The following is a 27,423-nucleotide window of genomic DNA, read 5'->3' as shown; positions in this document are numbered from 1 at the left end:
GAAAGCTGACTGGCACAACCTGGGGATCACAACCAGATACAGTAAAGATATCTGCCCTTGCACTGTGCTACTCTGCTGCTGAGTATGCATGCCCAGTGTGGAACACATCTCACCACACTAAAACAGTGGATGTGGCTCTTAATGAGACATGCCACATTATCACGGGGTGTCTGCGCCCTACACCACTGGAGAAATTACACTGTCTAGCCGGTATTGCACCACCTGACATCCGCCGAGAAGTAGCAGCCAATAGTGAAAGGACCAAGGCAGAGACATCTCCAGCTCATCCCCTGTTTGGGTATCAGCCAGCACGTCAATGACTTAAATCAAGAAATAGTTTTCTAAGATCTACAGAGACACACGCTGGAACACCTCAGCAAGCGAGAGTCCAAAAGTGGCAGGCTCAAACCCAGAACCTCAACCAATGGCTGATACCAAATGAGAGACTCCCCCCTGGGCACACAGAAGACTGGGCGACTTGGAAGGTGCTGAACAGACTGCACTCTGGCACCACGAGATGCAGAGCCAACCTCAAGAAATGGGGCCACAAAGTGGAGTCCACGACATGTGAGTGTGGAGAGGAGCAAACCACTGATCACCTGCTGCAATGCAACCTGAGCCCTGCCACATGCACAATGGAGGACCTTCTTGCAGCAACACCAAAAGCACTCCAAGTAGCCAGATACTGGTCAAAGGACATTTAATCAACTACCAAACTCACACATTTTGTATTTTGTCTGTTTGTTTGCTTTGTTCTGTTAGAAATGTAATATAATTTGACTGGTTGTGCTGACACGACAAATAAAAGTAGCCATCATGGAGGTCTTCTCTCCTTATGTAGCTAGAGACAAATGGTGCCAGCTCCCTTCTTGACAAATCCCAATGTCCACAGACCACCCACAAACACATCCCAAAGAAGATGTCACAGCATAAGGGAAGGGTTGCTTACCGTTTTGTCTATCACTCATGAAAGCAGCAACTTTCATGCTATTTATATTTTAAAAAATAGCATGAATCCAGTGTCCCAGTGCTCAATTTCTGCCACATTTTGCACACTGCTTTCAACGGAATGATGATGACAGGAGACAAATATCATTTGATAGAACCCATCAAGCTGTGTATGCAAATGAGGTCAGAAATGGAGTAGCCTTTAATGTGATCAACTCCCCAGATTTTCCAAGATAATAAAAGTGGAACTGCTTGAGCTATAACAGAAGCAGCTAATAGCATTGATTGAGATAAGGTGGTTACTTTTGGAATACAAACCAAATCTGGGTGCTAGGCACTGGTTTCAAGAGAAAAATGCAGGGAAGATTTTGAGGGTTGAGAGGGAAATACTCATGCCAGTTGACAGGAAAAAAATCTATAAATTAACAGACCCTTGCCTGGTGCCTAAATCTGCAGCAAAAACATCATGAATTAGAAGCAGGAGTGGGATTGGCATTTGAAAAAAGAATGAAAAGGTGGGCCTGAGAGTATGTCTTCCAGTGAAAATGTTGGTTTAATCTTTGTAAGGTTCTTATTGGATTCCTAACACTTTTTTGGTATGTGGGATAGTTAAAATTTTATGAGGCAACCACTTTTTAAACACTGGACCTCAAGTTGCTTTAAAAAATATCTTCATAATAGCACAACAGTTAAAGCCGCTAGCTGCAGGAAAGGCTATTGACCGGAGGGTCAACAGTTCAACGTCGCAAGTCGGGGTAACCTCCTGACTGTCAGTTCTAGCTGCTGCCTACCTAGCAGTTCATTAGCCAAACATTGGCTGTTAAGTCAACATAAGCCATTTATATGATATTTAGAAATTGAAATAGTGAGAATGCCCCAGCCGTATAAACTTTCATAATAACACTTGGCATAAATTAGGAAACCAGTAAGACAGTTAGCCCAGTTATGATCTACCTTTCTCTTTTAATTTTTTTCTTTCTGATTATCATCCAGATCCTCTTTCTCTTTTTTCTCAAATTCCCCAAACAAAAGAGAAAATAAATATTAATGCAGGCCTGAAACTAAAGGAGAGGTCCTAGCCCCCCCCCTTCTCTCTTTCCAACATGCTCATACAGGCTATCATAACAGTTATGGCATCTCCACCCACTTCTTTGTCATCTGAGGAGGAGGGTATTGGGGGAAGTGGGCGTTTAACTGGAGCTTTTTTAGCTGGGCCTTCGCCTTTTAGTCTTCTTCAATGCCATGCTGTAGAAAAAATAGAAAGACAATTAGTTGAGTATAAAAAAATTGCAAGCCATAGAAACAAACAGCCCTGAGTGGCTGAAAGGTACCCTTGTAAATGCATCCTGGAATTATTTACTCATACTTACAATAACATTAACTTATTTACTATCCTATTTGGCTTCATGTAGGATACTTAGCCTCTTAGTCATCGACTGTACCATGGGTTGTCACTATTATTGTTGCTATTATTATTGTTGTTATTGTTATTGTTATTATTGCAACAGGCCATCAATAATGGATGATTAAATAAATTGACATTTATCTTTGCTACAAAGATTAAGGAATATGTCATTTTGAATCTATCTTTGTTACTAAATGGCACAAAATACTCCAGCTGACCAGCTACAAAGCTATCTGGGATGACCAGAATAGCATGTGGCACTCAAATGGCTGTTGTGGCACTCCTCACACAGAGAAACCAAGATGGCCTCTTGAGCGCTGAAATAAATGCAGCCAAGATGGCCACCGCCATGTGCACACCAAGCCCCGGAATGGCCACCACAGAGGCCTCAATAGGAAAATGGAAAAGCCACCAAACTGCTACAATACATGGCCCAAAATGATTTGCTGCCATGGTCTCGCATAGGCCAACATCTCTGACATCCGACAAGCTAAAACGGGAGTGAAATTGGGAATAGCATGAGGCCCCAAAAATGTCCACATGCGGGAGGTGGCCATAATCTCACAGTAGCCAAGGCTAGATCAGTGCTGCACAAACAGCACCGAGCCATAAAGCTTTGCAGTCTGAACAAAACCAAATCCCCCTGTGCAAGATAACCACATGGAAATCTTTCCCGATAGGCCCAGTTCACCATGCCCTACCACACACAGAGTGTGCAAGGTACAGCTGCCTTTGCAAAGGGGAGGTGGGAACCCTCAGGAGTATCGGCGAATATGGGGGGACAAGGATCAACAAACGGGGAGGATAGCAAACAACTCAAGCCTGCCCCATCACAAACTCCAGGTAACAGAGCCATCACGTCCTCAGTGCCCCACTACTGTGTCTAAAGCAGAAAGGGGTGGGTGGACAAGCAAGGCTATGCTCACCCCTCCCTTCCTTACTCACAGTTAGACTGAATCGGCCCTCCACTACGTCACTGGCTCTATTGTTGTGTCAATCATCCCTTGCGAAGAACTGGAAGGAGTTTGGGGGATGCCGAGGTAATAACCAGCTCCAGCCCTTTAAAAGTAGACCTGACTGGAGTGATAAGAAACACCACAATGTTTCTGGACCTGAACAAAGTCCTGACAAGATGCCACAAGAATGTGAATGTATATTATTGTTCTTTTAAATTGTTATTTTATGAAGTTTTGTTATTATTATTGATGTATTTGGATTGTTGTATTTGGACCTGGTTGTGGTGCAACCCTGGTTTTGCACCCTGGTTGTGGTGCAACTTGTTAGGAGTCAGCTACATTAAAATCACTACTCACTGAGTGGTCATGAGTTTGAAGCCAGCCAGGGCTGGAGTGAGCTTCTGGCCATTTGTCTAGCTTGCTGTCAACCTTTGTAGCCTGAAATTTAGGTACTGCTTATGAGGGAAGGCTAATTTAACTAATTTATTATGCCATAAAACTCTCCAGCAATGTGCAAAATGATGAGGAAGTACTCCATTGGTGTCACAAGTAGATGGTGAAGCGACACCTCCCCCGGTGGCTGGAATTCAAAAAAGCATACCCTTATAAAGCTGGAAAGTTAAATAGCCTCTGTGTCTCTGTCTATATATGTTGTGTGTCTATGGCATTGAATGTTTGTCATGTATACGTCCATTGTGATCTGCCCTAAGTCTCCTGTGGGGTGAGAAGGGCAGAATATAAATACTGTAAATAAATAAATAAATAAATGTTTACATGATTTTAGTATGTTTTAAAGTTGCTTTGGGTGACATGAGGGATAAAAGCAGGATATAAATAAATATATTATTATTATTATTATTATTATTATTATTTATTATTATTATTTGATTACTGGTCACCTTCACTGGAGATCAGCAAATCACACCCCCCCCCCCCCCCCAGCAAGCAGGGAGAGGAAAGCTAATAATACAAATGTGAGGCTATTATAATACCAGAAACAGTCGTTTTTACTGCATGTTTGAGAGCATTTCTGGATTTCTGGGTGTTGCATAACCCAACGGGCATTCCAGTCTAACATCAAGAGAGGCATCTGTATGATCAGAAAGGAGGAGGAAGGCTGATGAGCTCGTGGAATAGCACTAGTGTCCAATACAGACAGCAGATCAGCCCAGATTGGACCTGATCTAATTTTCCAGACAAACCTGCAGCATACTCTAGAGCAGGGGTCCTCAAACTTTTTAAACAGAGGGCCAGATCACTCTCCCTCAAAGTGTTGGGGGGGGGGGGGGATTATAATTTGAAAAAATCATGAATGAATTCCTATGCACACTGCACATATCTTATTTACAGTACAAAAAAACCTCTTTAAAACATTACAATAATTAAAATGAAGAACAATTTTAACAAATATAAACTTATTAGTATTGCAATGGGAAGTGTGGACCTGCTTTTGGCTGATGACATAGGGTTGTTGTGGTGGTGTGCTTTCAAGTTGTTTCAGACTTAGGTTGACCCTGAGCAAGGGCCAGGTTGGGCCTTAGTTTGAGGACCCCTGCTTTAGAGCTTCCCAAAAACTCCAGAGTATTCTCTGAATTTGTCTGAAGAAGGGCAAATTTGGTTTAACCCAGTAAAACTTGCAATACTGACCAGAAGTAGACAAATGTCATAGAAACAGTCAATTTGGGGTGAATCTGGGTTTTCAGACACTAGTTGTATCAATTCACATTTATAATAATGGAATCCAAAATGCACATGTTTTAAAGCGTAAGTGTGGCAAATGAGACTTTTCTCTTTCACCAGCCCCCATTCCAGTTCTTCACATTCCAGCATTTTATATGTTAGTCTTGTTCGACTGTCAGCATGATACTTCACATGCTGCGAAAGATTCTAAAGTCATTGAACCAGCTTTTCTATTATGAAGGAAACATTATGGAACTAATTTCCACATATTTACAACCTGAAATGCTAAGTAGATGTACCTATGTGTTCAAGTGGATAATTAAAAGCAAATGGTAATGAAAAAGAGCTGCACACACACACACACTTCCTCTATTTGCAAAAGTAAGGCTTTGTGACTGTAAAGAGTATGCAATGACTCCTGCTGTATGTCATGAGCTCCTTTTAGGTTTTTAGCCTAGAGATATGATAGTGGTCCTGCTGCCATCAAAGCTACTATTTTTTTCTTTGCAACTAGGCATTTGAGATATTCTGAGTATATCCAGTTGTTTATTAGCTGATAAAAATGCTGTGGGACACACTTTTTCCTTTGATGTACCAGCCAGCCCATGAGCCAGCTTTATGCCACAGAAACTACTGGCATGTAGCACTCTCAATGAATAGAAAACTAAATCTGTCAAGCAGCTTGTTTTTTTGCTGAAGGAATACATTAAGGAGCAGATACTAGGTTTAGACCCAGTGTTGGCTAAGCTTTAGTTGAAAGCAGTTCCATAAAGGAGGAGTAAGTTTCTGATGTCGATCAGTTCTCTAATAACCAAAATGTACACTTGCATTTACAGATTTCCAGGACTGCAAGGTACACTTTTTGTTGAGATAACTGAGAGACAAATTGCCACCATTTGCCTTAAGTATAATGCTTATGTCCAGGATTATAGACTGTTATGGAATATAACTTGGCAGTAACTAGTTCTAAATAATGGAGATGGTTCAATAGCTGCGGTATGGTGATGCAGTTCTCAGTTATATGAATAGTTGTACCTTTTCAAAGATTGTGCAGAGGCACAAGCTATTCTCCAGATCTACTTAAAGGCCAGTCAGGGAGAGTTCTACCCTGCCCAAGCCAAAATTGGCACCACGGAATCTACATTTAGCCCTCCATTTTTACTGGGGTAAAAAAACTGTAAATTAAACTTTATTTGTATTGTGTTTCTTGTGTTTTGCTTTTCTTCCCCCCTTTATATGTTTGTGTGTGTATGTGTGTGTGTGTGTGTCTGTATATACATATATGCATTCATAAATTTACACCCATATATATGCATGTATGTATATATGCATTACTTGAGAGAATATCTCTCAAGAGTTAATATACCACTCTTTCTGCAATTATTTCCCTTCTGTCTGTAGAGGAGATCTGAGTTTAATCAAGGGCTTAAGAAACCTTGCTTCCTGGGATCCCTTCCCTTCTGTCTGTAGAGGAGACCGGAGTTTAATCAAGGGCTTAAGAAACCTTGCTTCCTGGGATCCTTTCCCTTCTGTCTGTAGAGGAAACCTGAGTTTAACAGGGGCTTTGCTTCCTGGGACCTATTACTTTGAGGGGCTGCCTCCCTCCCAGAACTCAATCTGTAACCCAAAAGCAGCCATTTTTTGACCACCACTGTTCTATTGCAGCCAGTAAAAAAATGGTGGCAGAGCCTATGATTACAGGCTTCTGAACATGCCAAACAAGTCAAAGGCAAATGTCCAAAAGGAATCCATGCACAAGCCTACTAGTTAGTTAACTGCATAGCTTTAGCACTGTATATTTTTAAAAGTCTACTTTTTGTATTTTTATTTCTCTTTCACTTTATTATTTTTCTGGATAAACAATATTTTAAAAAACCTTTAAAACTATTTAAACTAAAAGCTAAGTGATCATAAATAATAATAATAATAATAATAATAATAATAATAATAATATACTAGCAGCTAAGTATTCTTGAGGTCCTATAATTATAGATCTGTAATTGTATAATTGTAACTAATTACTTTTATGGCAAGCTTTGAGAAGCATTAACCTCTGTTCCTGACCTTCCTTTCATTCTTTATCCAGATAAGTATTTGTCTGTTCAACATTCTGGCACATGGATAAAGTAAAATCCCAAGTTATCTACTTGCAGCCAAATCAAACCAACTCCCAATTCAATATGTTTAACAAAGATTAAAATGAAGAAAGCTTCAGGCACAGATGGCTTCTTTTTTTTTTTAATGAGAAATTTAGTAACTAAGTAAATTTATAAAGAGTAAAAACTCAACTTTGAAGTGGAAAGCAACTGGCACAGTTTATGAGTAGTCTTGCTTTCGCACTATTTATGTAAAGGCAAAATGAAATATATTTGATTTAAAAATACTGAGTATATTTAAGGATTAAGCAGATTCCAGAGGCAGATATTCAGACTGGTCACTCCATCACCTTGGTAACTTGGTAATCTTGGTGATCGAGAGCACATCTACACTGTAGAATTAACACAGTTTGATTCCACTTTAGCTTGGTTTTTTGCATGGAAGTATTATATGCATATATTTCAGTGGATTCATATAGAGTGGGAAAACTAATGTCATTCTAAAACAAAACATTTGGAAATTTTAGTAGTTTTATTGCTGCTTTAGGAATGTTTTTGAAATCTGAATAGAACTATTATTTTTATATCAAAATATTGCTTTATGTACTAAACATATTGTGGTTGTGGACTTATTATGCACACATTTCTCATATATTTCTTTTTGTAAAACCATATTTTTTGTGCACAGATAGATTTGGTGCAGAATATCTCTGAAACCGCAAAAAAGAAAATGTCAGTCAAGAATTATCTTGTTAGGATTTTCTGGCAGTCAAAAACAAGCGTTCGAAGTAGTTTTACATATTTCTGAATTTTCTTTGCAACCCTAATTGAATGCAGAGCTAGTATGGCATCAATGGCCTTTATCTTGGTGGCAGAGTGTTGGCATTATTCCATTAATGTGGAATTTTGTGGGTTCTGTGAACATGTGTGTATGTTTGTGTGTGTTGATGATACAAGCAGAATTTCAGCAGATAAATATTGTCTTTTTTCAAGCATCAAAATGAAATGTTTTCTTCGGTTGTTGTTGTTCTTGTTGTTGTGGATCTGAGCATTTAAGTCATTTATGACTTATAGTGACCCTAATCCAAACTTATGATGGGCTTTTCTTGGCATGATTTGTCCAGAGAAAGATTGTCCTTGCCTTCCTCTAAGATGAGAAACTTTTAGTCTGAGTCCAGCTATTACAGCATGCTGGCTCTGTTACTTAGGCAGCTGTTAAAGTAACGAAACAAACAACAATATAGTTAGAATAATTCTATGCAAACGTACTAAGCTTTTACCCCAAAAGCATCCTGGGGACAAATGATGCTTCACATATGTTGTCTTGTGTGTGTGTGTGTGTGTATGTGGTGACAGTGGTAGCATCTGCATATATTCGTTCCTGAATAGCATAACATTCTGGCAAGCAAATGGAGTTTTATGCTTATTATTCTTTAAAGAAACCCTCTCTTTCCAAATGTAACACATGGTTATTTCATTAGCCAATAGGCATCTTTTTACTAATTAATAGGCCTTTCATATCATAGTACTATCATTGTGCAGAGGTAATTTACAAAAGCTATTTTGGTATGAGCTATCTCAGACTTTTATGGATCCAAACTTCAATCTTAATTGTGCCTTCATGGAAGACAAACTATAGGAAACCAAAATAGATGCCAGAGCCAATTTGCTCTGAACCAGCTGAAGCATGCCAATAGTTGGCAACAACAGCCCTTTACTGGGCTCATTTCAGTAGTCTAGACTTGAGATTATGGATCATACTTGCCAGTTTTTAATCTGGTCAAAAAGGGTTACAACCTTCTCACCAGATGGTGCTTACAGTTGCCAAATGCAAGCTTAAACCATCCTTTCTGTATCAGGATCCATGATACATCAGCCCACATGAATAGGGCTGCCTCTGCTCTATTCTAGGAACTAAATATGAAGTTCCCAATTCACATTTTTATTATGCTGCATTGATAGAACCCTTCCAAAAAGAACAGTGGCTGCTTTCATCCATTGTGTATTGTCTGTATTTTGTCCTTCATTGGCACTTGTTTTGCTATTGTTTTACTGTAAAAATCCACTGCAAGATATTCATGTAGTTCCTGTGTAAGCAAGAATGTCTTTGATAGCATCAACATATTTGTTAATATTATTTCAATTGTAGAGCAAGCCTACAACAATTTACACACAATTTGTCAGATATATGGATATACAGTAGAGTCTCGCTTATCCAACCTTCACTCATCCAACATTTTATATTATCCAACGCAGTCTGCTCCCCTCCCAGATCCACAGCTGTTTCAATACATTACGATGTTTTGGTGTTAAAGTCATAAATACAGGAACTACTGCATAACATTACCATGCACTGAACTACTTTTTATTTTGATTTGTTGTAAAACATGATGTTTTGATGCTTAATTTGTAAAATCATAATATAATTTGATGTTTAATAGGTTTTTCCTTAATCCCTCCTTATTGTCCGATATTTTTGCTTATACCATGTTCTGCCGACCGTTTATGTTGGATAAGGGAGACTCTACTGTTTATTTGATGAATTATGTGTACATTATTTTGTGTTTATCCAGATGAAATGAAAACTAGTGCGAGTTTGGTACATCTGTGTCATTCATGAGATTGTGTTTAGAGATACACCTCTGCATACAGAATGTGTCTGGGACAATTTTGCACTATGGGACACTAAATCTCACTAAGGTTTGTTTTTGATACTCTTTAATTAATTAGAACATGAACCTAAAAATCTTCCAACAATTGACATTTTAAACAATACATAATTTGTGACTTAGTGGTTTAGAAGTGGTCTGAAAATATATTATGTAGAAGATATGCAAGACTATGCTATCTGATTGTGCAAGTTCAAATAATGGGGAGCACTGTTGTTTGTAAACATTTAAATCATTTTTTAAATAATTTTGAAGAAATGGGCTATGATTAATTATTTTTTCTTTCCCTTCCCTCCTCCTTCCTGTCCCAGCATTATCTTAAATGCTTTCACTGTAATTGACCCAGAAGTGAAGTGTAAAAGGTGATGCAGAGGTGAAGTGAAATAGTGGTTACCATCCTATGTTGAGGAACTGGTATCTCTATGTACATGCAGTCTCAGGATATCCATGTGCAACTATGTAAAATGCATATATCCACATCAGGTCTGACTGTGTGCAATATCCATGTGAATCCACTGTAGAGTTATGTGGCAGTGGATTCACATGTGTAACTCCACTTTGCAACCTAAGATAAATATAAGGCAATTCCACATCAGAAAAAATGTACTGTAAGATGACCTACACATGTGCAAGACACCAATAGAACTCTGGCCCATATGTCAGCATCAAAGCTGAAATCTTCATGATTGTCATCTATGCTAAGCTACAGTATTCATGTTTATATGCTGAAATAACTACTGTTTTTCTTATGCAACTTGACTTTAGTTTATACTGATTTTGTTATGAAACTTATATTTCAACATAAAAGTCATTCAGCTTCATAAAATGCCTTATATAAATTATAAAAATGCATGAAACATAAGAGCAGATCTAACTACAGAATCATAAAATAGAGATGAACACCCTTATACACTGCCATATAAAATCCAGATTGCCTGCTTTGAACTGGATTATATGGCAGTGTAGACTCATATAATCCAGTTCAAAGCAGACAATCTGTTTTAATCATCTGGATTTTATGGCAGTGTAGAAGGGGCCATAGACTCTGGTAGAACAAGGATCATCTAGTCCAGGGGTCCTCAAACTAAGGCCCGAGGGCCGAATACGGCCCCCAAGGTCATTCATTCGGCCCTCGCTCAAGGTCAACCTAAGTCTGATATGACTTAAAAGCACACAACAACCACAACAACAACAACAACAACAACAATCCTATCTCATCAGCCAAAAGCAGGCCCACGCTTCCCATTGATATACTAATAAGTTTATATTTGTTAAGATTGTTCTTCATTTTAATTATTGTATTGTTTTAAAGTGTTTTTTGCACGACAAATAAGATATGTGCAGTGTGCATAGGAATTCATTCATGCTTTTTCCAAAGTATAATCTGGACCCCCAACAGTTTGAGGGACTGTGACCTGGCCCTCTGTTTAAAAAGTTTGAGGACCCCTGATCTAGTCCAACTCCCTGCCATGCAGGAATATTCAAATAAAACATTTCCGAAAGATGCATATCCAACAGTCTATTCCACCCTTGAATCCATTGGTTTAAATTCTAGTCTCTCAGTGAATGAAAATACTTGGTGAGTAATTTCTTAGTTTGGTTTGTCAACCAGTTACAAACCACCAACTGTAACACTGTCTAGTCCAAAATTTATCAGTATATGAGCAAGAATATCATAGAGGAGTTTGTCAAAAGTGTTATTGAAATCAAGAATACATCCACACAACACCCTTCTGATCTACAAAGTTTATATCAAAAAGAGAGGATTGATTTGGCATGACTTGATTTTGAGAAATCCATGCTGACGTTTAGCAATTACATATTCCTTTCTGAGTGTACACAGATGATCATTCAATTGTCTGTTCTTAAACCTTTCCTAGTATCAACATCACACTGACTGACTGGTAGTTGATCTGATCCTCTGTTTTACCTCTTTTGAAGATTAGGACATTTGTCCTCCTCCAATCAGCTTTTTTATCTCCTGACCTCCATGAATTTATTGAGAGTGGTTTTGAGATTACATCTCCAAATTTCTTTAGTACTCATGGTGGCAGCTTATCTGGTTCTAGAAATGTACATTTTCAAAGTAGCTAAATATTTCTTTACTGCCTTTAGCTATGTTCTTAACCAATGCTGGGCTGTAATACCCTTCCTGCATAATTTTTGCCATTTAGAACAGTTTCCCATTTGGAATAAGACTGAAGCAAAGAAGATATTAAATAGCACTTATCTCTATCCCATTAACATTTTGTCATCCTCTCTATGCAGTGACATTGTCATTTCCTTGTTGTTCTTGCTCAAAATAGCCAAAAACAAACACAAAACCCATTTATTTTCTTTTAACTACTATAGGGAGCCAGAACTTTAGTTTTTCCTAACTTTCCCACTGCATGTATTGGCTGTTCATCTGTATTGGTGGTTTTCCTTTCTTCTGTTTTTATGCATGCCACTTTTAAATCTCAGCTCATCTGAAAGCTCTTTGTCCATCCATTCCAATTTCTTTTGATACCTTCAACGTTTCTTCCTTCTTGGAATTATTTGCAGCTGTGCCTTCAATGTCTCATTGAAGAAACCCAAACATAATAAACTTTCTTCCTTTCAAGCATTTCTGACCAAGGGACTTCACTCAGTATTTCTCTAAGCTTACTACAATCAGCTCCCTTTAAGTCTAGAGTGATGGTTTCACTATGTTTAGCTTTCCATTTCCTTTGTACAATGAATCCCTAGATAATATGGCCAGTCTTACCTCAGGATCCCACTGTTTCCACCTAAGTGAACTATCTCTGTTGGCTAGCAGCAAATCTTAAATAGCTCATTCTCTTGTTGCTTCCTCCACTTTTTGTGTAATTAAATTGTCCGTAAGTTTAGTGAAAATTTTATTGAATCCTTAGACCAGGGGTCTCCAGACTAAGGCCTGCAAGCTGAATGTGAGCCTCCAAGGTCATTTACCTAGCTCCCACCCTAAACCTTAGACTTAGGGTGACCTTAAATATAACACGACTAGAAGGCACTAACAACAATGATCCTAATTAGCTTTATAATCTCATCAGCCAAAAACAGTCCCACACTTCCTATTGATATACTGATACATTTATGTTGGTTAAAATTCTTCATTTTAAATATTGTATTGTTATTTTGTGTTTTTTGCACTACAAATAAGATATGCGCATTGTATAGGAATTTGTTGATTTATTTTTCAGACTATGGACACCCCCCCCCCAAAAAAAAAACACTCTGAGGGACCATGAACTGGCCCTCTGGTTGAAAGGTTTGAGGACCCCTGTCATAGACTTTTTGCAGTGTGAATTCCAACAAATAGCAGGATAGTTGAAGGTTGAGCCCCTAGTGGTGCAGAGGGTTAAACCCCTGTGCCGGCAGGACTGAAGACCAACAGGTCACAGGTTTGAATCCGGGGAGAGCGCGGATGAGTTCCCTCTATCAGCTCCAGTTCCTCATGTGGGGACATGAGAGAAGCCTCCCACAAGGATGATAAAACATCAAAAACATCCGGGCATCTCCTGGGCAATGTCCTTGCAGACGGCTAATTTTCTCAAACCAGAAGCGACTTGCAGTTTCTCAAGTCACTCCTGACATGACAAAAAAAAGTTGAAGGTTTCCCATTGCTATTGTATCTCTCATTTTTGAATATTTGGTCATTTGTTTTATGAAGGCATCAACCAAATCTTCAGTCCGGCTGGGGAATCTGTATTAGGAGCCCACAAAGAAGTCACTGTTGTTTCTGTCCACTTTAATTTTAACTCAGGATTCCATAGCATTGAGATATGGTAGTTAAAGCTGTGCCAAACTGCATTAATTCTATAGTGTAGATTCAACTTGTATTATAAAATATATTGATATCTTTTGTCAATATAATTTATAGCATGTGATAACATTTTTTTTATTCTGGATTTTGGTAAACCCCAGCAAATACTCCATAGTAAATACTGATGGAAATAACAATTCCCTTTTTTATATTTAAGCTCATACAATCTGCTATGCAGACAACATTGAATAATGTTAATTGCTATTTGGGCACAACTGTGTTTTGGAAAGCATTACTTCCCAGTAAACATGTATCCACTTGCATACCAGAGCCATTCTTAGAACTTATAATTATGCCACTCATTGCTGAACGATTTAGCCTTTTAGATGGTTATAGGTTTAAAATATCTCTAAGTAGATGTCAAATGTGACATATGGCCTTTTCTGTGGCTGCTTCCAAATTGTGGATTTTTCCCATAGAGACAGCCCTCTGCTATTGATTTTGTCAATTCTTTACACAGGCCATTAAAATAATTTAAAAGCACCATTGTAATAATAATGGTTCTTACTACTGTTTTGACATTTATCTTTTCTTTTGAATAACTTCTTTTTATTGCTCTTTGTAGTTTTTTAAAGTGCCATTCTTTGATCTCTATTGTTTTTTCAGTGTTCTTCAAACATGTTGCGATGACAAAGAGAACTCACAAATGAAACAGATCAATTTTCTTTTATTATTATGAGCCAAATCTACTGTTTGGTTTGCTAGAAAGAATAGTCAGATGTTACTACTTGCAGGGGAAGGATAGGAGGAAAACCACCAGGGTCACAGAGGGGAAATTCATTTGTAAAGAACATGTTTAAAATAATTGGCCTTCAAGGACAGTCTTGAACAACAAATTTCAACCTGTTAGCTTATTACAATTGTGCGAGAATAGGCACACAGCAGATGAAAAATGTCACCTCTGTGAAGCACTGGCTTGATGATACCATACCTTTAGTTTTCTATTTTTTTATTCCTTATTCACAATATATTTTACACAGATTTTTTACACAGAAGTGGAAGACACAAACTCTTCCACTGCCAGTCCAAGAAAGAATCCTAGCAGCAAATCTCTTGGTTGAAACTTTTTAGAACTGGAATAATATCTTGCATTTACTAGAAGACCAAGAAATTTATTGAAGTGAAAAATCAATATTCAGCTCAACTGAAAAACAAATGTTTCTTTCTAGTTGTAAATAAAAGCCATTGGAATACAGCCTATGACTAATACAACACAAAACAGGATAGTTCTTTGCACAGCAATCTCATCTTAAGAGAAATGATGAATGCAGTTGTTAAATATCTTGATGTAATGATTGTGTTTTGTGTCATATCATTCTGCGTTTACAACACATTTATGTTGAGCTTGCAATACACCATACAAAAACAGAGATAGTGTCTTTCATGGGAGTGATGGTAAATCTTATAGGACTTGTGTAATGCTTAGTGTATGAATAAGTTTCCTGGTGTGATTTGAAAGAAATGCTTCTAGAAATGATGTGTATTTTGTTTTCTTTTTACTTTAAAGGCCATCTGGTGGCCTGTGTACCCTAAAAGCACTACATATCATCTGATCTTGGAAACTAAGAAGGACCAGCCCTGTTTAGGCCTTGGATGGGATACTAACAGGTGCCATAAGTTATTTTTCAGAGGAAGCAACTTGTGAAACCATTTCTGAGAATTCATTGCTTAAGATAACCTTATAAAATGCATGAATTCACAATAGGTAGACAGGTGCCTTGAAGGAACATAATATGTATATGATAAAGTTGGCCCAAATTTTCAAGACAAGGTTCAAACAGCTTTATATGGTGGTGGTGGTGGGGAATGCAGACTGAAGATATAAAACGTACTTTATGCAATGATTTAATATGTAATCATAGAATAATATATATTCTTGTTCATTACAGCTTGGATTGCTAAAACTTAGCTAGTGTTTCATGTTTTGGTTATTGTTACATGTTTATGTTGGGTACTACTCTTAGCATTCAGTCTATCTCCTTTTTCGCTTTTTTCTTTCTCCCCCTCCCTCCATGCATCTTACTTTGTGAATTAGATTCTTAAAATAAATACATACATAAAATGGACAAAATATTATGGCTGAGAGGTGGAAATCCCCTTTGGCTAATTTTTCAGCCAAACTAGACATATTGGTTAAATAAAATTACAGGTTAAGATCCTAGATTGTCCAGCAAAACATAAGTTCCATAGGAGTTATGGCACCCTGATCGCCACTCTCTCCAGGTTCAGATGCTATGTTAGTCCCCCCCCCCCCCTTCACCCTGAATAGCCATTCTGGGACTTGTGATGATGGTCAGTTTCAGTGAAGTGTCTAATTATGGCCCATATTACTCTAAAGCCAGTAGTATATTCTGTAATAAATCTGCCTTTGGCTATTGGAACATTTAAAGAAAACTCTCCATCATCTCATGCTTTCCATAAGTCATGTAATCATGGATCTAGTGTTGAGGGGGGTGGGGACTATCTTAGCTAAGGTATCAATCCAGTGGGAGGTTTGGTAATTATAAAGGTGGAGGAGAATACCAACGTCCATAATAGCCAAAAAAGATGTATACATATGTAAGGAGGACTTGCACTTGTGTATGTTAATAGTAGGATTCTAACCACCATCCATATGTTTATTAATGTAATTGGCATCTCCATCTGCATTATTTAAACCATGTTGTATGTGTTTGTGTGGGGAAAAAATAATTTCTTATCTCCCTGCCTTCATATATCACCTTTCAGAGGCTGCTGTTGAATCAAACTTTCTCTCTTCTCATGATTCCTATGTCCAGATAGGCTTCCTTGTTACTTCTATGGACACATCAATTAATTGTATCAGTGAAATCAGATTTATGTCTACTAGGTCCAAGGTGTTAGATTTTAGCTCTTGGGCTAGATTTTAGATTTTAGCTCTTGTTCCCTCACACTGTCTGTGAGGGAACAAGTCAAAGAACAAAAGGGTGAGTCAAATCCACAGATCCTTGGTAGCGCAGACCTGTGGCTTTTACATCATAAAGTGCAATTGACATTAGTTGTCCACTGTGCATCCTGCCACAATGGAGGCTAATGAAAATGACAAGAAAAACAAAACAGTGACACAGATATTGTTCAGAGGTTTGAGATAGTTTTTCCTTTGCTCATTTTGAGTCTTCTATTCTGGCAGGCATTCATTTCTTCTCAAGTTTCTTGGCAATGATTTTGTTTGTTTATTTGTTTCCTGATCATGAAGAATCTATGTATGTAGAATATAGAAAGATATGTTTACAGAAACAGCTTGAACCTTTCATAGTTTCCCCAGGGTGCAACAATGTCTTATCTGAGTGCTGTCAGAGATAAATTCCAGCAGCTATGAGCATTTTCTGTTAAGTATCATCTTCTGAAGCACTAATAAGGTGACCGCATAGCCATCCAAGGCATTATTTTGAGTGATAGGAAACATGTTTCAATATGGTTTTTTTTCAATTTTAAACATATGACTGGATGTAAGGAAAAGAATATGAGTAGTTTCAATGTTTGTTATAATCATTTATGTTAATATGTTTAGTTAAAAAAAAAGTCATCCAATAAGGCATTTTCTTCCTGAAATACAGAAAGGCTGATCCTATTCTAAAAGAGCAGTAGAGATCTAGCATTACCTTGATATTGTGGATTTCATTCCACACTGCCATGAGACCATCTTATCTTTGTTTATCTGTGCTGCCAAAATGGAGTCCCACTGATGCCATTACATGACACACGACCATTTCCAATGGTTGCTAGTGGGACTTCATGGCTGCAGCACAGGGAAATGATGGAAAGATTCTGTTTTCAGGAGACACCTTACTGCCAACTGAAGAACCTGCAGAGAAGGCATGGAAAAAAAACCACAGAAAAGACACGGGATGGGAATGCATGGTAGAGAAGCACCCCCAAAAAGGCTGATGCCTTAACTCAGGACTAGAATAAAAGAATTGGAATAGACCACGTGGGCCATCTAGGCCAAGAAGCAGGAAAACCACATTCAAAGCACCCCCCACAGATGGCCATCCAGCCTCTGTTTAAAAGTCTCCAAGGAAGGAGCCTCCACTACAAGAAAGAGCCTCCACCACAAGAGGAAAGGATCCCTGCAAAAGTGATTTCTTAAATCTGATGCCTTAACCCAGGACTACTTGAAGGATATTAGAAGAAAGGATCCCAGAAAAAGTGGCTTCTTAAGTCTGATGCCTTAACCCAGGTCTAGTTTAAAGATATTACGAGAAACAATCCCAGAAAAGGTGGTTTCTTAAGTCTGAGACTTAAAAATGACTGGAAGCTTCCCCATCGCTGCCAATGGGCTGGATCTTCCCGGAGTGAAAACAGATGTTTTGGTTGCCGAATCAAAAAATGGAATTCACCCAAATTGGGAAGGCTCCTGAAAAACAGATCGAGGGATCACCGAAAACTAAATTGCACACTAATAATTTGTGAATGAAGATATTACTTTTTATATGACATTTATATGTTTGCCATTGTTGAGTGCAGTTAGAACCCCTGTCTTTCATGTACACAAGCCTGTTTACTTTGTCTTATTCAATTATTAAATTGTAAATAGACATAATCACAGATACTTTTATCTTTTATAAGGTGACTAACTCTCCTTCAGTTCTCAGATGAACTGTGCCAAGCTATAGATTTAAGAAGCTTCTTTTATTTATGTAAGAGATTGATATTGAAGCTGTGGCTCATTCTGTTTCTGCCTGAGCAAACACCCTTAATTTAAATACTTGTACATTGATTTTGAATTATCTATAGATAGGCTTGGGTCACCACCATCTCCTGTCTTTTGGGATAAATTACAAGCAGCCCTGTGGCTTTGAGTAGTTGATTCACAGTGGCTTGACGAATTAGATTAGCATGCAAATCCATGGTTTGCCTGTAGAGATTCTCTTGAGAAGAATCGGCTCACGATCAGGACAGACGTTAAAATAAGAATTTTCTTTCTGGAGAAACTCTGAGGTAGTTAATTTTATACCTTCTGTCTTGGAATGGAAAGTCTTTATTATGACAATTTAAGGATTGTCATTTACAGTGAAGTGCCAAGAGGTTGAAATTCATTATTGATTTTTGCCTTTATTTCATCATTTGGTTTTGGAATGCTCTTTCTGATCCTTTCTATGTTGCTTACAGATGCTGCACTGGTTAGGAGACCTAGCAAAGACTTAAATGAAAAAAAAAACACATTTTCTTTTCAGTTTTTGGAAATAGTTTACATTTTGCCTACTGTGTACTTCTGTGAATAATTGTGTTTAGAGATTCAGCTATAAACTCTACCAATTATTAATAATAAATAATTTTAAATGAACAGAAATATTACTAAACTGACATTTTTGCATGACTCAGTGTGGCATAAATAAAATATAGTAAATACATACATTATGTTTAATGTCACTTTGCAAGTTATTGACCAAGGCTAATAAACAATTGGGAAATTAATTACAGGTTTGCCATATACAAATATTTGACTTGGATGTGTTATTGATTGTTCTATGAAAGCTATTTATTGTTTAGACTGCATATATTGACTAAACAATTATTTAGCATTTGCTGATATATTTTTTTAGCACTCCATCACTTTGATCTACCCAATGTTCTCTGAACACAGAGTGTTGTCTCCTTCCACACAGTTGTATAAAATCCACATTGAATTGGATTATATGGCAGTGTGGACTCAGAAAACCCAGGTCAAAGCAGATATTATAGATTATCTGCCATGATATTCTGGGTTATATTGATGTGTGGAAGAGCTCTAAGTGGAAGGAGAAAGAGCATCCAGACCCTCTCGTGAATTCTATATACCATTCTCAACAATGAAGTATGTTTGTGTTTGTTCAAGAAACACTACGAAGGGAGCATAAATAGCAAATACAAAATATTTGCTAGTTCATCTCCAAATTCTTTATGAAAATAGGAATAAACTAAGTCAAGGGGAACCTTCTTTTCTATATGTGCTTATATATATCTGCAATAGAGTGAGTGAGAAAGTTTATTTGAATATAAAATGACTTCAATAGAGGATTGTTGGACTTAACTATAGCTCAGACCTTAGCAAACTTTGGCCCTCCAGGTGTTTTGAACTTCAACTATTGACTGTATAGGAATTGTGGGAATTGAAGTCCAAAACAACTAGAGGGCCAAAGTTTGCCCAGGCCTGCTGTAGCTTGATTGGAGTTTGTTGCACTGTGATCTGGAATTCTCATCATTCTTTCCTGAGTCAATCTTTCTTTTTTTATGTTTCCCTATTTATTTACAATTGAAGGTGCTGGTGGCTGGACTCCACTCATCTCAAACAAATATCAATGGCTTCAGATTGATCTTGGTGAAAGAACTGAAATTACCGCTGTTGCTACCCAAGGTGGATATGGGAGCTCCGACTGGGTAACAAGCTACCTCCTGATGTTTAGTGATAGTGGAAGGAACTGGAAGCAATACCGCCAGGAAGAAAGCATTTGGGTATGTCTTTTTACTGACAAGCACTGTTCGCATTTCTCATGTAATAAATATATTTTTGCTATATATTTTATCAATTGTCTCTCTCTCTATATATATGTGATTGATATAGGAGCTTTCCTGAATTTATCAAAAAGAATTGAACAGAAGGTAAAGTGGATATTGGATGGAACTCTCTCTTTGTTCAGTTAGGAATTGTTTTATTACCCTTGGAAATACTTTTCTTACATAGCATTTTGAAATGCATTTATTTATATATATTTCCCTCAATTTCTTTTAATATCTTTGCAAAATTAGAAAGCAAAGAAAGCAAAGAAACATACAAATGATATATTAAATCACAATGAGACAACCTGTTGTAGGATTCCTCCTGTCATCAGCTGACACTAGGTTGGGAAATGGCCTGGGATGATGAGATTTATAGTCTAGCAACAGTAAGAGAGACACTGGTTTTCACCTCTAATTAAACTTTATTAATGATGTCATTTTTATCCTTCCTACCTTTTTAGTGGAAATGAAGGAAGACAGTAATGGAATGAAAAACTTACCAGTCAGGTTTTCGCCTCATAGATGAGTTTAGAGGGCAACTCATTCTGTACCAGATTGGTTCACTCATTCCTTTGGTTGGAGTGGAGTAGGAAATTTTAGGTTCAAATCCTGTTGGCTGAGGAAGCATGCCTTCTATGAAGGAGCATAGGAGGGTTGATGTGTTTAATCTGGAGAAGAGAAGATTTAGAGGTGATGTGATAACCATGTTTGCATATTTCGAAAAATGTCACAATGAAGATGGAGCCAGTTTTTTTTCCTGATACTCCAAAGACTAGGACATGAAGAAACTGATTCAGGGGAAAAAAAGATTCAGAGTAAACATTAGGAAGAATGATTCCTAATAGCAGGAGCTGTCCAATAGTAGAATATGCTGCTTTGGAGTGTGGTGGAGTCTCCTTCTCAAGATTTTTAAATAGAAGCTGGATGGCCATCTGTCATGTACTTTCATTGTATATTTCTGTGTGGCAGGAGGTTAAACTGGATGGTCCTTGTGATCTTTTATACTCTATTATTCTATTATATTCTTTGTCCTTTCTACCACCCTATGCTGTGCTTAGTGGAGGTGTGATGGTATTACACTTTGGTTTGGCAGTTAAATGTTACTTTTAACTGTGTTGGTTACACTGGATTACAAGTCTTTAGTGTGTACCTCAAAGCATCCCAGAATAAAGGATTTGCATATTCAGACTTTCCTGTTCAGCCAAATGGTGAGTGAACTTTTGCATTGTACAGATATATTTCAACCTGAGTTGTCAAATCACTTCTGGGGACTAAAATGATACGAGGTTATCTGTCTAGCAGGAGTCCTGAGTACACCAGTTTGATGAACTAAGTAAGACAAAAAATACTCTCACAATGGTCTCATTCCTACTTTGGAGCCAGGAAACTTTCAATAATTTTGAAGTTGAAACTGGGAACATATCCTTTCAAGAATCCAAATAACTAATTGCCAGAGTATTTGATGTCTGTCTTGCTAACATATACCCACAGTTGCCAAGGAATAAAAAGGGAATTTTCTTGAACTTAATCTGCTAGCAAAGTATCTAGCAAACATTAGATTGCTGACATCATTTTTATTGACTAGTGTATTAGTTCTTCTTTTATATTACACTGTAGACATTTCAGTCACCTTAATCATAGTATATTTAGCTTATATTTTGAAATATCACATTGAATTAGACATAAATATGATAAAAAATCTATTTGCTGTTACCTTGTATGACTTGTAGTGGAAAATCAGGAAGGTTTGACAATGATTTGCAAGATATTTCATAGATTTGCTTCTTTGATTTCTTGGGAACTTTATTATGGGGAGATTGTGTATTTCCTTCTTTTTGTTTTTGTCCCTGAAATTCTCTTACTTCTTAGCAATAGTTTTACTATTTTAAATGCAAAGTCTTAAATATTAAAGGTTGGATTTTTCTTCTTCAGAGCAGATCTATTGAAATCAATGGGGTTTAATTTTCTCACAATCACTTAACTGATTTTAATGGGTCTGCTTTTAATCTGGTCTCACTCCAATTATGAGTATATTAACTTTGCTCTTTATTTTGCACTGTAGAGTGATTTTTATATAAGAGTCAGTGGTTGAACAATTTAGCATGACTGCTTAAGCCACTTGCTTCTCTGATGTTTTGCATAAGTCAATTAGATAGATTTGGAATCCTGAAGAAAATATGGCAGCCCTGAGGCCTATAAGGAGCAATGACTCAATTTCTTATGCATGCAGCTAAGTATGGTTAATCACTTACAGTGCAGCAATTTGGGTTCTTTAATGGCATATCTATTCAGTCATTCACCAGATCAATTTATAATTGAATAAAATTTTACTGTGTATTTTAAGCATTAAAATTGAAACCAATATTCAAAAGAGGGTTCAGAATAACCTTTGGCATATAATGGATACAAAGAGTTAAAAGAATGTTGAAACAGTAAATTGATATTAATACAAATGAAAACTTAAATAAAAATGGGTGACTTTGACATCAGAAAATAATATTTCAATGTATTTAAAATTATAAGTTAACACAATTTAAAGTGCTGAGAAATGTGTTTCATTTTGACAGGCTAACTTGACCGGAAAATACAACATATCAAAATCATATATTTTTCTCCTGGGCTAGTTTAAGGCATAAGGCTGCCTTAGGCAAAGAACAAATGATTTCTCTCTTCATTCCTTCTACAGAAGCTAGTGAGACAGCATTCTCCACCACATCTGAGAAAACATACTAGGAGTAGCCACAAGGACAATCTGTATGGCTATCAGAGTTGCATGGCTCATATAGTCTGTTTCCCAAGAGAGAGAAATGACTGGGCATGTTAGATGAAAGACCATAGTTGCTCTTGCTGTTTTTTACCTTCATACTTTTAGGGCATTAAAAATGTCTAGAAAAATGGTTCAGACCATGTTATTTGAGTGTTGAAAAACCCTGATTAAAAGAACTGTAAACTGAGAAGGACTTATTCTTCTTAAAATTCTCAGGTGGGTGTTTTGCACAGTAAACAGCAACCTTTCAAAAATAAATCAAGAAAGCTTCAAAATAAGATTAGAAAAGAGCTGGGGCCCCACATAGATGGCACATGCATGTCTAAAGGCACATGTTTACCCACCACAGTTTCATCTACAACTAAATTCCAAATGAAGTAGGCAGGGTTGAACTATCTGCTGCATGCTGGCACATGAGAAAATATTAAAAAATGGGCTTAAGAAGTAAATGTTCTATATCTGCTCTCTTGCTCTCTCTCTCTCTCTCTGACTACCCCAGGCCAGGATCATGAACTGGAGCCATAAATCAGGCATGTTCTCTTCTCAATGAAGAGGAGGGTCAAAGGCTGCTCTTAATCTGAAAGCCTGATCATATTACAACCAAAGCATGCCAAAATATTCTGACTGGATTTGGTAAATGATGTCAAAACATTTTGTAAGAAGAAGCCTTCTCTCACATTCCTGTTCTTGCAAAAACTCCATATAAGTAAAACAAAAACAAACAAAACAAAACAAAAACAGCAATCCAATTTGACCAGTTTCTTTCCACCTAGATTTTTTCCCAAGCTTTTTTCCCTCACCCTTGTCATTACCCTTTTTTATCCTTTTCTCTGAAGAGGAAGGAAAACATCCCTAGGTTTTTCCTTGGTGGAAACCTGTTCACATGAATCAATTCCTAGCTTAGGCTGTGGCTTCTCCATTCTGCTGGAGGGCAGAACATGGACCAAACTGGTTAACATCACAAAATAAAATACTCCATTCACCGCCTCATAAGCTGTCAATACTTCAGGTGGAAAAGTGGACTAATCCTACCAGCTGTGCTGTGCAGTTCAACAAATGTCTCTAGCAGGACAGCCTTCATTTTCTATTGGGATGCCTGTGGATAGTTATAAGAGGTGTGCCAAGTGGTGGAAATCTGATTTGTAATTTGTGTAATAGATTCGGATGCCCCTGCTTTATTTTGTAAAGATTTGAAGGTGTCCCATTTTAATTAGTAATTTGAATCACCAAAGCTTCATAATTGTTTCATAATCGAGTTGTTCCGTTTCAATAATGGGGAAAGTTTGTTTTACTGTCATTTTTATGGCTACCAGGATGAAACTTAGCACACTTGTAGGCAACTTTTATGATTTTAAGTTTTCAAAGTTTCAGAAAGTTTTGGCCATCCTTTGATTTTGAGGAATTTTAGAAAATTTTAGAATATATATATATATATATATATATATGATTTTGAGGAATATATAAAAGGCCTGGGCAACAACGGAAAAATTTGTTTCTAAAATCGATTCGTTTTTTGGGGGTTTTTGCGTTTCGATATTTAAAAGAATTCCGAAATTTTCCTTTTAAAAAGTTTGATATTTACGAAATTTCGTTAATATTAACAAATCAATTTGTTAAAATGGCGGACGCGGTTGCGCAACGTGAAAATAATAGTTTTAAATAATAGTTTTAACCTCGGAGAAGGAAAGAGGGGGGAAAGAGAGAGAGAGGAGGGGTGAAATCTCTATTCTGGTTTGACAATGCTTCTCAATAATAATAATAATAATAATAATAATAACAAACCACTTTCTGCCTTCATGCATGTAAGGCACAGTGAAAGCACTACTGAAAGATGGCCATCCATTCTTAATAATAATAATAATAATAATAATAATAATAATAATAAATATAATAAATATAATAGTTTTAACCTGGAGAAGGAAAGAGGGGGGAAAGAGAGAGAGAGGAGGGGTGAAATCTCTATTCTGGTTTGACAATGCTTCTCAGTAATAATAATAAAAACAAACCACTTTCTGCCTTCGTGCATGTAAGGCACAGTGAAAGCACTACTGAAAGATGGCCATCCATTCTTAATAATAATAATAATAATAATAAATATAATAAATATAATAGTTTTAACCTGGAGAAGGAAAGAGGGGGGAAAGAGAGAGAGAGGAGGGGTGAGATCTCTATTCTGGTTTGACAATGCTTCTCAATAATAATAATAATAATAATAATAACAAACCACTTTCTGCCTTCGTGCATGTAAGGCACCGTGAAAGCACTACTGAAAGATGGCCGTCCATTCTTAATAATAATAATAATAATAATAATAATAATAATAAATATAATAAATATAATAGTTTTAACCTGGAGAAGGAAAGAGGTTAGGCAGGCAACAGGCAGGTCTCTGAGTGCTGCACTGCTGTGTCTCTTTGCCCAATGCACGCAGGCCAGAGTGAGGAACGAGGTGAGGTGACGACAGGAGGAGAGGAGAATTTGATCCACTTAAGCAGAGGCCAGGGACCCGGAAGTGGGGTAAATGCCGACCGCTTGCAACCAGGGAGAGGGGAGGGAAACAACTATAAAACTTGCACCAGACATACGGAAATAATAACGAAACAATTACAAAACAATTACGAAATAGCTTTAAAAATTCGTTTCGTTTTTTAGTTGCTCCTGAATGGTTTATCGCTTCGTTATCAAGAAAAATAACGAAATATTAACGAATTACGAAATTAACGAACGAAACTGCCCAGCCCTAATATATATATATATATATATATATATATATATATATATATAAACTCTCAGAACTTTCCTCCAACACCACAGCTCAAAAGCGTCGATCTTCCTTCGCTCAGCCTTCCCTAAGGTCCAGCTCTCACATCCGTAGGTTACTACAGAGAATACCATGGCTTTGACTAGGCGGATCATTGTTGCCAGTCTGATGTCTCTACTCTTTACTATTTTATCGAGATTGGACATTGCTCTCCTCCCAAGAAGTAAGTGTCTTCTGATTTCCTGGCCACAGTCTGCATCTGCAGTAATCTTTGCACCTAGAAATACAAAGTCTGTCATGGCCTCCACGGTTTCTCCCTCTATTTTCCAGTTGTCAATCATTCTTGTTGCCATAATCTTGGTTTTTTTGACGTTTAGCTGCAACCCGGCTTTTGCGCTTTCTTCTTTCACCTTGATTAATAGGCTCCTCAGCTCCTCCTCGCTTTCAGCCATCAGAGTGGTGTCATCTGCATATCTGAGGTTGTTAATGTTTCTTCCAGCAATTTTGAGCTGTGGTGTTGGAGGAAAGTTCTGAGAGTGCCTTGGACTGCGAGAAGATCCAACCAGTCCATCCTCCAGGAAATAAAGCCCGACTGCTCACTGGAGGGAAAGATACTAGAGACAAAGTTGAAGTACTTTGGCCACATCATGAGGAGACAGGAAAGCCTAGAGAAGACAATTATGCTGGGGAAAGTGGAAGGCAAAAGGAAGAGGGGCCGACCAAGGGCAAGATGGATGGATGGCATCCTTGAAGTGACTGGACTGACCTTGAGGGAGCTGGGGGTGGTAACGGCCGACAGGGAGCTCTGGCGTGGGCTGGTCCATGAGGTCATGAAGAGTCGGAGACGACTGAACGAATGAACAACAACAACATATATTAAAACTACAAGAGATATCCCTTTTTTGTTCTGCACAATGAGACAATATAATCAAGGAATCAGTCCTGCAAAATTTCAAAAAATATTAGTTCATCTATTGATTTTTAGGAATTTTGTAAAAGATTTTTCAATTAATTTTTTAAAAAAACTACAAGAGGTATTCCCTTAAATTGTGGCGCGGTGAGACAATGTGAGCAGGGTAAAAAAGCCTGTCAAGTTTCAGAACAATGAGTGTATCTACTGATTTTTAACTTTTTTTCAATTTAAGTACATGTGATTAACCTACACTGGGGCTTTAATTTTTCTGATGCAAGCAGAATTTTGATTTAAGCAGGGCTTTTTGAATACTCTGCTACGAGGTCCTCACCTTCCCAAACTACATTTCCCAGAATTCTGCTTCTGCCAGAATAAAAGGATTGACTGTGTTACAGCCCCAGTGAGATTATGCAGAGTTATGAAGTTTGATGTCATATGTATGCAGATGACGTCCAACTCTTTCACTCCTTTCCATTTACTGCTAAGGAGGCTGTTCAGGTCCTAAACCAGTGCTTGGCCACTGTGACGGTCTGGATGAGGACAAACATATCAATGAGATTTATAAGCAATCAACATGCACAGTAAGCTGATAAAAGAAGGATTTGGAGGGAAGGTAAGGGCTGGAGAGGGAGTATAGCTAGCTAGCTATGGGATTTTGGAAAATATAAGTTTGTGGTTTGATAATTTCAACAATTGAAACTGAATCCAGACAAGACAGAGGTACTCCTGGTCAGTCGCAAGACTGAACAGAGTATAGGGTTACACCCTGAGCTGGATGGGGCTACACTTCCGCTGAAGACACAGGTTCGCAGCTTGGGAGTGATCCTGGGCTTATTGCTTCAACTCATCATTGGAGCCTCAGGTTTCAGTGGTGGCCAGGGGAGCTTTTGCACAATTAAAACTTGTG

General features: G+C 37.6%; 1 protein-coding gene across 2 annotated transcripts in view; it reads left to right on the top strand.

Moving 5' to 3' along the window:
- The window catches only part of CNTNAP4 (contactin associated protein family member 4), a 330,423-nt gene that overhangs the window by 108,579 nt on the left and 194,421 nt on the right, over window positions 1–27,423 (top strand). For both annotated transcript variants that reach the window (XM_060762046.2, XM_060762045.2), the window contains exon 3: window positions 19,837–20,030. In XM_060762046.2, coding sequence (XP_060618029.2) covers window positions 19,837–20,030 — 194 coding nt within the window. The remainder of the gene's footprint in view (window positions 1–19,836; window positions 20,031–27,423) is intronic.

This window comes from Anolis sagrei, chromosome 2, assembly GCF_037176765.1.
Source record: "Anolis sagrei isolate rAnoSag1 chromosome 2, rAnoSag1.mat, whole genome shotgun sequence".
Lineage (NCBI taxonomy): Eukaryota > Metazoa > Chordata > Lepidosauria > Squamata > Dactyloidae > Anolis > Anolis sagrei.
This window is presented reverse-complemented; position numbering and strand designations above follow the sequence as displayed.